Source organism: Impatiens glandulifera, chromosome 4 (genome assembly GCF_907164915.1).
Source record: "Impatiens glandulifera chromosome 4, dImpGla2.1, whole genome shotgun sequence".
Taxonomy (NCBI): domain Eukaryota; kingdom Viridiplantae; phylum Streptophyta; class Magnoliopsida; order Ericales; family Balsaminaceae; genus Impatiens; species Impatiens glandulifera.
Window position 1 is genome coordinate 61,173,656 of NC_061865.1, and position 14,367 is coordinate 61,188,022.

The 14,367-nt window shown below is 39.2% G+C and overlaps 1 protein-coding gene across 1 annotated transcript; it reads left to right on the plus strand.

Moving 5' to 3' along the window:
- The first annotated feature begins 10,846 nt into the window (after positions 1-10,846).
- On the plus strand, positions 10,847-14,199 carry LOC124933920 (probable LRR receptor-like serine/threonine-protein kinase At3g47570). The gene is made up of 2 exons (XM_047474363.1): positions 10,847-13,565; positions 13,637-14,199. The coding sequence occupies exons 1-2, from the start codon at positions 10,895-10,897 to the stop codon at positions 14,059-14,061; spliced, it is 3,096 nt and encodes a 1,031-aa protein (XP_047330319.1). The 5' UTR covers positions 10,847-10,894; the 3' UTR covers positions 14,062-14,199.
- Positions 14,200-14,367: the final 168 nt, after the last annotated feature.

Here is a 14,367-nt window from a genome sequence, read left to right on the forward strand (position 1 = left end):
GTCCCGAAACGACCTTTCGGGTCCCGAAACCACATATTTCGGGTCCCGAAACCAACTTTCGAGTCCCGAAACACCTTATTTCGGGTCCCGAAACCACATATTTCGGGTCCCGAAACCACATATTTCGGGTCCCGAAACACCTTATTTCGGGCCCCGAAACAACATTTCGGGTCCCGAAACACCTTATTTCGGGTCCCGAAACCACTTATTTTATACTTGGTTTTTAACTTGTTTTAACTTAGTTTATACTTGGGTTGTAACTTACTTTATACTTGGTTTTTAACTTGTTTTAACTTAGTTTATACTTGGGTTTTAACTTACTTTATACTTGGTTTTTAACTTGTTTTTGTTAGGAATTTCAAGTTGAATAATACTTCCTATTGAAATCAATTGATCTGATTAATTTCACAAGTCAACCAAATCATACTAGCAGATCAGCAAAGTAATAAAGAACACCAGATTTACGTGGAAAACCCTCTCAACACGGAGGGTAAAAAACCACGGGGCAAAACCAACAGATTTCACTAATCAGTAAGAAACCGATACAATTGTTCCTCTCAACTTTAAACCTAAAGTTGAGGTATACATACAGAGAAACTAATTTCATTCAAACCCAAACAAATCTAGGTTTGAGAAAACATGAAATTCCCTTTACAAGTAAGAGAGAAATGAACCTGAGGGTAATCAAGACAAAGAAGGTGATACTCTGTTCTCCTTCTCTTCTTCTTCCTCTATATCTTCTTCCCTTCTTCTTCCTCTGTATTTTCTTCACTCTGTTTCTCTTGATCTCTTCACAGAACTCTCTCTGAAAATTGTGGTAGAGAGAGAAACAAAATTAGGGTTTATTTGGTTTTATATTGCCTAATTGGGCTGGACCCATAAGGCCCAACAATCTCCCCCTCCAGCCCACGGAGAGAGGCACACCGATCTTCAAGTCATCACTTGGTATTCACGCCGACAAACCGACAACAAAGCTCAAACTTGTCTTTTGGAACTATCTTCGTAAACATGTCTGATGGATTCTTATCAGTGTGAATTTTCTTCAGCTTCATCTGCTGGCTTTCTATTGCATCTCTTAACCAATGAAATCTCACATCAATATGCTTAGTTCTGGAATGATATGTAGCATTCTTGCTCAAATCTATAGCACTCTGGCTATCACAGAAAACAACTGCATCTTCTTGTTGCATACCAAGCTCCAAGAGAAATCTAATCAACCACAATAGCTCTTTACCAGCTTCAGTGGCTGCAATGTATTCTGCTTCTGTGGTTGACAAAGCCACACATTTCTGCAGTTTGGATTGCCATGACACGGCTCCCCCTGCAAAAGTAAACACATAACCTGAAGTGGATTTTCTGTGATCCAGATCTCCAGCCATATCAGAATCAGTGTAACCTTCTAGCACATGTTCACCATTTCCAAAACTCAAACACAAATTGGAAGTGCCTCTTAGATATCTAAGAATCCATTTCACTGCTTCCCAATGTTGTTTTCCTGGATTAGAAAGGAATCTGCTTACCACACCGACTGCATAAGCTATATCTGGCCTAGTGCAAACCATTGCATACATCAAACTCCCTACAGCTGAGGAGTATGGCACACTTGACATTTCATCCTTTTCTTTTTCTGTTGATGGACACAACTTCTTGCTCAATTTCAAATGGCTAGGAAGTGGACAACTTACTTTCTTTGCTCCTTGCATGTTGAATCTTTCAAGCACCCTTTCAATGTACTTCTCTTGTGACAACCAAAGTCTCTTAGCCTTTCTGTCACGAGTAATCTTCATGCCCAATATCTGGCGTGCTTGACCCATGTCTTTCATTTCAAATGTCTTGGACATCTCTTTCTTCAACATAGCTATAAACAGAGCATCCTGTCCTGCAATCAACATATCATCAACATAAAGTAAAAGGATTATAAATTTTCCATTAGGAAATCTTTTGAAGAAAACACATGGATCTGCCTTGGTTTTCTGGTACCCATGACTCATCATAAAGGAGTCAAATTTCTTGTACCACTGTCTCGGGGCTTGTTTCAAACCATATAGACTCTTCTTCAATTTGCAAACCATGTTTTCTTTTTCTTTCACTTCGAATCCCTCTGGTTGCACCATATAGATCTCTTCTTCAAGGTTACCATGAAGGAATGCAGTTTTTACATCAAGTTGTTCAAGTTCAAGATCTAGGCCAGATACTAGACCTAACACTGCACGAATGGAAGTCATCTTTACCACTGGTGAGAAAATTTCCCCAAAGTCGATGCCCTGTTTCTGTCCAAAACCCTTTACGACCAGTCGGGCTTTGTACTTCATAAGTTCTCCATTTTCATCTCTCTTTAGCTTGAACACCCATTTATTTCTCAAGGCCTTTCTGCCCTTAGGAAGCTCCACAAGCTCATATGTGTCATTTTCTTGCAATGACTTCATCTCGTCTTTCATTGCATCATGCCACTTAACTTTGTCTTTATGAGCTTGTGCCTCCTGAAAACTTTCTGGCTCTCCTTCTTCTGTCAACAGGATATACTCTGAAGAAGGGTATCTTTTAGAAGGTTGGTGCTCTCTCTCAGACCTTCTTAATGGGGGCTCTTCTGGCTCCTCTTGACGATGTTGCTCCCCCTGCTCAGGAACACCATAAACACTCTCATCATCATTACTACCATTCATGTCAGAGGTTTCCTCAGTGGCTTCTTCATTTTGTTCATCTTCATCCGTTACTGTTGACTGTACATGTGAAGGAATTGGTATGAGTTCTATGGACTCATCAACCCTCTCTGACTTCTCAATTATTTCTGGACTTATCCCTGTCTGACCTTCAAAGAACACAACATCTCTGCACCTGACAATTCTCTTCTTTTCTGAGTCCCATAACCTGTACCCAAATTCTTCATTTCCATATCCAAGGAAAATACATGGAGTTGCTTTATCATCCAACTTGGATCTTTGTTCCTTTGGAATATGCACATATGCTTTGCATCCAAACACCCTTAGATGTGAGTATGAAACATTCTTCTTAGACCATACTGTTTCTGGTATCTCGAATTTCAAAGGAACAGATGGCGACCTGTTTATGAGATAGCAGGCTGTGCGAACTGCTTCTCCCCAAAACTGTTTTGGCAACTTTGCCATCTTCAGCATGCATCTCACCTTTTCTACAATGGTGCGATTCATTCTCTCAGCCACACCATTGTGCTGCGGAGTTCCAGGCACTGTCTTCTCATGTCGAATACCATATTTGGTACAATATGTTTTAAATTCCTTGGAGGTATACTCTCCCCCGTTATCAGAGCGAAGACATTTCAGCTTACTGTCTGTCTCTCTTTCTACCATGACATGGAACTCTTGAAAGTAATTGAATACCTGGTCTTTTGTTCTCATAAAATAAACCCACACCTTTCTAGACGCATCATCAATAAATGTTAAAAAATATCGATTGCCACCCAATGACTCCACTTCAAAAGGACCACACACATCAGAATAAATCAAGTCTAACACATTATGTTTTCTTTCTGATGTCTGACTAAAAGAGACTCGATGTTGCTTACCAAATGGGCAGTAGTCGCATAGATCCAGAACCTCATCTTTGGTTGAGGGGATGTGCAGCTTCCTCACCAGAATTCGCAGCCCTTTCTCACTCATGTGGCCAAGGCGTTGATGCCACAGATTTAGAGAGCTTTCAGCTTGTACTGCATTCAGATCATCTTTGAGTACCTTCACATGTGTTCTGTACAATGAATGCCACGACTTCCCTTTTGCTACAATCATTGATCCTTTGCTGAGTTTCCATTCACCACCACCAAGATAATGCTTGAATCCATCTTTGTCCAATGCATCACCTGATATCAAATTTAGACGTAAATCAGGAATATGCCGCACATCTTTCAGTGTTAACCGATGCCCCTGTTCTGTCTGCAAATAAATGTCACCAATACCCACAATGCTTGAGTGACTAGTATTACCCATCTTCACTGTACCAAGATCTCCAGCCTTGTACGTGGTGAAAAACTCTTTATTCGGTGTAGCATGATAGCAAGCACCTGTATCAACTATCCACTCAACTCCTTGGTGATCTTCTACATGTAGATATTGTTCCTTTTCACAAGAAAGAATAACTACATCCTCTGCAGTTACTGTGGCTGTGGTATTTCTGTTTTCATCATCTTTCTTCTGATTTTTGCCTTCATTCTGTAGTCTTTTCCAGGCTCTACAATTTTTCTTCATGTGACCTTCTTTACCACAGTGATAACATTCTCTCCCCTTAGATTTTGATCTGCCTCTTGACTTGCTATGGCCTCTTGATTGTTGTCGGTGTTCAGCTCTTCCCCTGTTCTCTGTGACTAGGGCCTGTGCACTATTTGTATTAGTTGACTTCCTTCTTGTCTCCTCATTGAACAAGCTGCTAGTAACTATACTCATAGTAAGCACACCATTCGGAGCTGCATTACTAACAGTCACAACCAATGTCTCCCAACTGTCAGGCAATGATCCCAATAGCAATAAGGCTTGTAGCTCATCTTCTAAGGTCATCTCCATCACTGATAATTGATTAATCAAGCTCTGGAACTCGTTTAAATGCTCAGCAACACCTGTGCCTTCTCTAAATTTCAGATTTACCAACTTTCGGATCAGAAACGCTTTGTTACCTGCCGTCTTCTGCTCATACAATGACTCTAGCTTCTTCCATAGCTCATGAGCACTTTTCTCACTTGCTACATGGTGATAAACACTATCATCAAGCCATTGTCTGATTGTGCCGACTGCTTTCCGGTTCAGTTTTATCCAATCAGCTTCAGCCATCTCTTTTGGCTTTGCACTATCTCCTTCAACTGGCTCATACAGATCCTTACAATAAAGGATGTCCTCCATTTTGGATTTCCAAATCTGCCAGTTATTGTTTGTCAGCCTGATCATAGTGCTACTGCCTTCCATCTGAACCTAAGGGAAAAACACTCTTCAATAGAAAGTAAACCTAACAGCTCTGATACCACTTGTTAGGAATTTCAAGTTGAATAATACTTCCTATTGAAATCAATTGATCTGATTAATTTCACAAGTCAACCAAATCATACTAGCAGATCAGCAAAGTAATAAAGAACACCAGATTTACGTGGAAAACCCTCTCAACACGGAGGGTAAAAAACCACGGGGCAAAACCAACAGATTTCACTAATCAGTAAGAAACCGATACAATTGTTCCTCTCAACTTTAAACCTAAAGTTGAGGTATACATACAGAGAAACTAATTTCATTCAAACCCAAACAAATCTAGGTTTGAGAAAACATGAAATTCCCTTTACAAGTAAGAGAGAAATGAACCTGAGGGTAATCAAGACAAAGAAGGTGATACTCTGTTCTCCTTCTCTTCTTCTTCCTCTATATCTTCTTCCCTTCTTCTTCCTCTGTATTTTCTTCACTCTGTTTCTCTTGATCTCTTCACAGAACTCTCTCTGAAAATTGTGGTAGAGAGAGAAACAAAATTAGGGTTTATTTGGTTTTATATTGCCTAATTGGGCTGGACCCATAAGGCCCAACAGTTTTAACTTAGTTTATACTTGGGTTTTAACTTGGTTTATACATGATTATAATTGAAGACAAAAAATGTACTAAATTAATTAAGAGTTGCTGTTATCATACATTTTATATGTTTCAGGACATTCTGCTTTTAAAATGTCTACAAACTTCTGTAAGATGTTCTTGATATTTTTGTTTAAGTTTGAACGGATGATCATTGCAGTGTATTTGACTCGCAATGCTTCAAGCATTCTCCTTGCCTGTAGGAAATTATAATTCAGCGGTTATTAAAGATTTGTAAAACAAATGAAATGTGAAAATATGTAACTTACATTTTCTATCGTTATACCACAATTCCAATTTGTTGTATCGCCCGTGTACGAATGAATATGTCTCATACAGTATATTCCGCAATCCGTTTTATTTGAACTGTCTTGCCAAGGTAATTTCAAAACATTGAACGGGAATTGAGCAATTTTATCCGCGATCCCTTGGTCGATAGTTTGGAAGTAGTCCACAACGTTCTGTACCTGTTTTACCAAAGAAGTTAATAAACACTTTCAAAGAAGTCAATACATTATGTGTAAAAAAGACTTCAACGTTACCAGTTGCCGAGTTGTGACATATTTATCATCCCATTCAATATCTGGGTCCAGTGGGAGGTTGTCGATGACTTCAATTGCTTGGTTTCGCATATTGATGACAACCACATAATAGTGATTTTCATATAAAATTGGGAAAAATATCTGCAAGAATATCACCAAGATTCAGATGACACATATAATCAAAAATCAGATAATATAAAAAAGGACTTACCAGCTTAGCAGTTTTCATGTGTTCGGATCTCATTTCTTCAACCAATCTTTCAATGAAAAGGTCTTTCATTCTCCAAAAGTCCTGCAAATGAAATCAACATCAGAATAAGAGATAATTGCTTTAAACAACAATGAAAGATTTAGAGACTTACAGAAACGACTGTCGAAAAAACTATTTTCGAGTCGGAAGTTGATTTGCAGTGAAGAGTAATCATGTTTGCCCACGCATCAATTATCCCACTTTCAACATGGCATTCATTTTTCATTGATTGAAATTGCTCTATGTTGATATTGGTAAGCTCGGATACATAGAATACTTCCTTGCTGAAACCAGATATAGAAAAAAACAAGTTAAAAATCAAACTTTCGGGTCCCGAAACCAGATTTCGGGTCCCGAAACTACCATTTTCGGGTCCCGAAACCAGATTTCGGGTCCCAAAACCATCCTTTTCGGGTCCCGAAACAAGATTTCGGGTCCCGAAACCACACTTTCGGGACCATTAATTCAGCCAAACAAACATGATTTAAGAAACTATGAAATATTGATTTACCTGGCATTCGAATCAACTGCATAAATGAATCCCACAACGACTTCATCTCGGTATTCAATATTGACATAATGATAGAACTCTAGATTTATTTGCTTGTTCTTCTTCATATATTGAGATTGAAGGTGTGCTGGAAGTTCCATCATATGTATGGGATATTTCTTCGGTTTTTTGGAAGCAACCAATTCTTTTCCCACGACATCATGAGTTTGAGGGGCAGGCTGGATGATCTTCGTCGGCTTGTTCTGCGTCATGTATGGAGATTTAAGGCGTGCTGGAATTTTCATATGTCGCACTGGATTTCTCCTTCTTTTTCTTGGAGATGCATCTTTTTCAGGTACTTCATCTTCATCTTCCTCTTCGAGAACACCCACCTCAGTGTGAGCCACCTCAGTTTGAGCCCCCTCACTGTGAGCACGCTCAGTTTGAGCCCCCTCACTGTGAGCACGCTCAGTTTGAGCCCCCTCACTGTGAGCACGCTCAGTGTGAGCCCCCTTAGTGTGAGCCCCCTCAGTGTGAGCGTCCTGATGGTTTACCCCATCATCCTCAGTGGGTGTTCGATCTTTGAAGTATCTGTGCATGGCATCCCTAAAAGGTTTATTCCTGTCCATTGCTCTATAAATTACGTGGATGGCGTTGTCATACATTGGCGTTGCATCCCAGCCTGAAGTTAAAGCTTCCAGTCTTCTCGTGGCTTTTTCAATAAACAACGTACATTTAGCAATCCACGCCAAATTCTCTGTAAAAGTCAGTTTATCAACGTCCGGACCTGCCGTGTTAATGGGTGTTATATTCATAGGTGGTAGGCCTTGATTCATAGGTGTTGATTGCGTTGGTTCTGACCTCCTCATTGGTGGCCTCATCCGAGGTGGTGACCTATTCCTAGGTGGTGACCTATTCCTAGGTTCTGCTGCTGCTGCTGCCGCCGCCGCCTTTGGGGTCTCAGACACCCCCTCATTCATATCCTCCTCATCATTATCCCCCACATCATTATCCCCCACATCATTATCCTCCTCATCGTTCTCCCCCCACATCCCCGGTAGTGGAATTCGTCCCAAAACGCTTTCGCGTCCGAATCCTCCCTTTTCAAACTCCGTATCCAGTCTAAACTTCAAAGTCGTGTCATTCCAACATGCCAGTATTGGAAATCGACGGTCATTAACTCCTCCCAGTTGTGGGTTGCTCACCCTATACACGTAGCACAACTGAAAACAAACATATGTTAATTAAAACCAATTATTTTTGCAAACAGAGAAATTAATTAACGGATAACTTACAATAAGGAACGTCTGTGGTCCTTGGAAATGTCGTTTTTCATTCTCCTTCACTTTTGCGCATGATTGAACTAATCCTTCAAGTACAAATTTGCACCAATTGAACTTCTTGATATTATGAACATCTGAAATAGATTTCAGAATTCTATACCTGCAAGGGGAAAAAACATATTTGAGGATTTATTAACATGTCATATAAGTTGTCATGCAAATGAAATAACAAAAATGATAGTACCTTGATAGTTGACCTAGGTGATCACACCAGAGAAAGCAGTTGACAACAAATAATACGAAGTCTATCTTAAAATTGTTGTCAGCAGCTTTGTTCTCAATCATTTTCGTCGGCATAGCAGTCACTAAAGGAGCGCCATTAATAGGGTTACCCCATCGAGTCCTAAATGCCTTCAGCTTGTCATCAGTCTCGTTATTCTAATATTCTACAATGTCCAACTCCCCTCTGGGGAGACCCAATACCATTTCAACATCTTCTTCTTCGATTTTCACTTCCTCGCCATTCTCTAGAGTGAAAGAACATTTATCACAGTCAAACTGCCTCACTAGATAACGAGATATCTCCCCGGGGCATTTTGAAAGTGATAATGAAAGTAGATGGCCAAAGCCTATTGACTTCACAGCCTCCTTTTGATCATTAGACAGTAGTTGCAGAAGATTGAAAAGGCCAAAAGAAGATGTCCTAGTTAAAAAAAGGTTGTGTGGGGCTGCTTTGGGAGCTGCTGCTCTGGGGGATTTCAGAACTAATTTGGGAGCTTTTGGGGATTTGTGAACTGCTTTGGGAGATGCTGCTTCTTGGGCATTCTTTTTACGTTTATTTACCCTACAAAAACAAAAGATAAACATTTAAAAAACATGAAACAGATAATCTAAGAGAAACAAAGTTAAAGCAAGTTAAAACCAAGAGAAAACAAGTTAAAAATCAAAATTTCGGGTCCCGAAACACCTTATTTCGGGTCCCGAAACAACATTTCGGGTCCCGAAACCACCCATTTCGGGTCCCGAAACCACCCATTTCGGGTCCCGAAACCACCCATTTCGGGTCCCGAAACCACACTTTCGGGACCCTTAACAGCCAAACATTACAAAATCAGATTTATGGGTCCCGAAACCACCCATTTCGGGTCCCGAAACCACCCATTTCGGGTCCCGAAACCACACTTTCGGGACCCTTAACAGCCAAACATTACAAAATCAGATTTATGGGTCCCGAAACCACCCATTTCGGGTCCCGAAACCACACTTTCGGGACCCTTAACAGCCAAACATTACAAAATCAGATTTATGGGTCCCGAAACAACCCATTTCGGGTCCCGAAACCACACTTTCGGGACCCATAACAGCCAAACATTACAAAATCAGATTTATGGGTCCCGAAACCACCCATTTCGGGTCCCGAAACCACACTTTCAGGTCCCGAAACCACCCATTTCGGGACTCATAACAGCCTCACATATCAAAATTCAATTTTGGGGTCCCGAAACAACACATTTCGGGTCCCGAAACAACACTTTCGGGTCCCGAAACCACACTTTCGGGACCGTTAACATATCAAAATCAAATTTCTGGACTATGTAATCATACTTTCGGGTCCCCGAAACAACACTTTCGGGACCCATAACAGCCAAACATATCAAAAATCACATAAATCATCACATAGAAGCAAATAAACACAAAATAATCAACCATTTCTATCGTTAAAATCATTAGAATCAGCAGAATCATCAAAATCCATAACCCTAACCCTAACCCTAACCCATAACCGCAAAAACCTAAACGGTCTTCAAATCATCAAAATGTTTTAGGATTCTAAAGGAGATGTTATTTACCTTGTCCTTGGAGATTTTGGAGTCTTGCATGGAGATGTACCTGGACCACCAGCCTGAAAAAGAGAAAAGATATTCACGAATGCAGACAGTGAAGTGAACGGAAATACCCGAAGGAGAAGACCTACCATTTTCGATCGAAAGAAAGAAGATGAATAAAGTTGAAGAAGTCGGGGATGCCGCCGCCGGAGAGAAAAATCGCCAGAGAAGAGAAAAATCGCCGGAAAGAATAAATGAAAAGAAGAAAGACAGAGGAAAGAAGAAGGGGGAAACTGAAACGTTTTCTTTTTTTTTTCTTTTTTTTTTCTTTTTTTTTCTCTCTCCTAGCTGGCAAGGCCACGTAGATTCGTGGCCTTGCTTTCGGTACTCTTTCGTTGAAAATATCATTTCCCTTTTAATAAATAATTTAATCTTTTATATGATGACCAATTTTATAGATATCATCGCAGGATTTATACGAGTTTTATCAAATATTGAGTAGAAATCATTTGAGCGACATTCAACCAATATTGTTGAATATATATTAGAAATTGTAAGTTTTATTTTGTATTATATAGTTATAACTCCTAATTTGATAGGTTTTAGATTTTTATTAATTAATTATTTATAAAAAGAAATTTACTCAACTTATTGATAAAAATATTTTAAAAAAAAAACTTACTTTATTTTTATAAAATTTATATTTTAAATATGAAAAGACATTTTATTAATATAACTTAAATAACCCACCTTTTTTCATCTAACAATAATTTTTCAAATAACCCATGATCAATCAAGCTCTAAATCATTTGAAACTTCTCTAGTTGATTAGTTATGCCGACAATTGGGTGAATTAAATGAGATGGCGAGTTAAGGGTATTCATAAATATATGATTGATACTCCATCTCTAAAGAAGTGGTATTCATTTCACAATGATGATTTTCTGTCTCCACAATGCAGGTTTCTTCCTGCTTCTTCTTCTTCTTCTTCCTTACTCCATATCAGTTTCAGTTTCTAAAACACCATTGCTTGACCATGGAAATGAAACAGATCAGCTTGCTCTTCTTGACTTCAAGAATCAAATAATCTCAGACCCTCTTAAGATCATGGATTCCTGGAATCAATCCATTCATTTCTGCAATTGGTTTGGTGTCACTTGCAGCCCATCCAGCAGGAGGGTCATTACCCTGAGGTTGTCGTCCCTGAGTCTGGTCGGCTCCATCACTCCATCATTGGGTAACCTCTCCTTTCTATCTGGGATCGATCTCAGGAACAACAGCTTCAGTGGTGAAATCCCACAAGAAATTGGCCGCCTACAAAGGCTACAGTCTCTTAACTTAACATATAATTATCTTGGAGGGAAAATCCCAACCAACTTAACTAACTGCAGGGAGCTCAAAGTCCTTGCCTTAGAGGGTAATGGACTTGTTGGTGAGATACCAAATGAGTTGAGCACACTCTCAAAGCTTCTGCTTATGGGTCTTGGAAGTAATAAGTTAACAGGGAAAATCCCAACTTGGATTGGGAATTTTTCATCTTTACTTGGTATATCGCTAGCCCTGAATAATTTCCATGGAGGCATACCACAAGAGCTTGGGAAACTCTCCAAGTTACGGTTTTTCCAATTCTATGGAAATGAGTTGGTAGGCACGATTCCTTCGTCTATTTACAACATTTCCACCATATATTATTTCTCTGTTACACAGAACCAACTACACGGAGAGCTTCCTCAAGATGTCGGCCTCAAGTTTCCAAATCTTCAAGTTTTTGCTGGGGGTGTCAACAGCTTCACGGGGCAGATCCCACGTTCATTGCAAAATTCATCGGATCTTCAGGTACTCGATTTTGCTGAAAATCTTATTAGTGGAACTATACCAACTGGTTTAGGAAGATTGCAGAATTTGTATAGGCTCAACTTTGACGACAACAAACTTGGAAATGGCAAAGCTGGCGATCTAGAGTTTTTGGCTTCCTTGGCCAACTGTTCAGCCTTGGAAGTTCTTGGCTTGAGCGGTAACATGTTTGGAGGATCTATACCAAGATCCATAGCCAATCAATCAACCAATATGCAAATACTTACACTGGGTTCAAACCGATTAAATGGGAGAATTCCTGATGGAATAGGAAACCTATTTAATTTGAACAGTCTTGGCTTAGAAGGTAACAGATTTAATGGTACCATACCATATGACTTTGGGAAACTTAAAAAATTACAGGGTTTGAATTTGAACTACAACAGATTTTCCACGTTTATTCCATCCTCTTTTGGGAACCTAACAGCACTATCGAGGTTGTTTATGGAGGGTAATATGTTACAAGGAAGCATACCTCCAAGCCTAGGAAACTGCAAGTATTTGCAGGTCCTCAACTTAAGTCGTAATAATCTTGGTGGAAGCATACCCAAAGAAATCATGGGTTTATCCTCATTGTCGATTTCATTATCATTAGCCAATAATCAGTTAACTGGGCCTATACCATTGGAAGTTGGCAAGTTGAAAAATCTAAAGGAGCTTCATATTTCAGGTAATAATATATCAGGTGAAATTCCTAGCACTCTAGGAAGCTGTATTAGCTTGGAGAGGTTATTGATGGATAATAATCTATTTGAAGGAAAGATTCCTCGATCTATCAAAGACTTGAAAGGTTTAGTTCAGTTAGATCTTTCGCACAATAATCTATCTGGAGGGATCCCGCAGTTTCTTGCAGAAATGAGTGGACTAGAGATTCTTGATCTCTCGTATAATGATCTGCAGGGTGAAGTTCCAACTGGAGGAATATTTAAGAATGCCAGCCAAATTACTCTAATTGGAAATGAGAATCTCTGTGGAGGAATCTCAAACTTACTTTTGCCAGCTTGTCCTCTTGAGATGGCTATTTCCTCTAGAAATTTTTTGACACGAAGGACGATTATTCTTGTAGTTATCGTTGTAATTCTATCTGTATTGTTGTTTTGTGTCACTATATTTTGCATATGGAAGAGAACTAAGAAAACACCCTTAACATCCTCCTCTGAGAATGAATGGATGCAAATAGGCATTTCTTACCAGGACCTTCTAAGATCTACAAATGAATTCACAACCTGTATAGGTTCAGGTAGTTTCGGTTCTGTGTATAAAGGATCCTTACCAAATGATGGAACTGTTGTAGCCGTTAAAGTACTAAACTTGCAACAACAGGGAGCTACAAAGACCTTCATTGATGAATGCAAAGCTTTAAAATGCATTAAGCATCGAAATCTACTGGATCTATTAACCGTTTGTTCCAGTGTGGATCATCAAGGCAATGAGTTCAAGGCTCTAGTCTATGAGTTCATGATTAATGGGAACCTAGACCAATGGCTGCACCCGAAAGATCAAAATAAGAGACTGAACATGAAACATAGACTAGACATAGCGATGGATGTAGCCCACGCCCTTGAATATCTTCATTATCATTGTGAGACACCTATAGTTCATCGTGATTTAAAACCTAGCAACGTATTGCTAGACCAAGACATGACGGCTCATGTTGGTGACTTCGGATTGGCTAGCTTTGTCTTGGAAGCATCTAATGGCCAGAGCATTTCAGAGGGATTGAAGGGTTCAGTTGGGTATATTGCTCCAGGTTTGATCTGTTTCTTTTCTTTTCCTATTAAACTGATCATGATGTATGATTTGGTGATGGTGTGATTTCAGAATGTGGGTTGAGAGTACAAGTTTCAACATTTGAAGATGTTTACAGTTATGGGATACTCTTGTTGGAAATGTTTACTGGAAAGAGACCAACGGATGACATGTTCAAGGATGGACTCGATATTCACAGCTTTGTGGCCATGGCATTGCCTGAGAACTCGATGAACATAGTTGATCCATCTTTGCTATTAGAGGCAGAGAAGGAAGAGACTTACATCGATAATAGAATTGAAAGGGTCTTAGAAGAGAAGGCAATGGTCAAAAGTTCTCACAACAGAGCTAATATTTCTCGTATGATGGAAGAAAGCTTGATCGCAGTAATGAGTATTGGACTTTCATGTTCAAATTCATTACCAAGTCAAAGGATGGCTATGAATGTTGTCACAAAGAAACTGCATGCCATCAGAGATTCATTTAGTAAGCTTTAAAATAAAAGATTTCTTTGATGTTGTTGTTTTGATGCTTTCTATATATTTTGATATTTTTTATTTTCATTTTGGTTGTTTATGACAAAGTTATACAAATATTGTCATCACTTGAATTGTAATGATTTTTGGATTTTCCTATTCTCGCGTTTATTGTGAATGAATGAAAAAGAGTTTCCTCTTTTAAAAAGAAAAAAAAAATGTTGATAGTCAGCCATATGCAAGGATCCTTATGTTTGATATGAAAACAAAACTCTTTTGACCAAAATAAATAAATATATGCCAGTCTTTACCACACCATCAAAATTC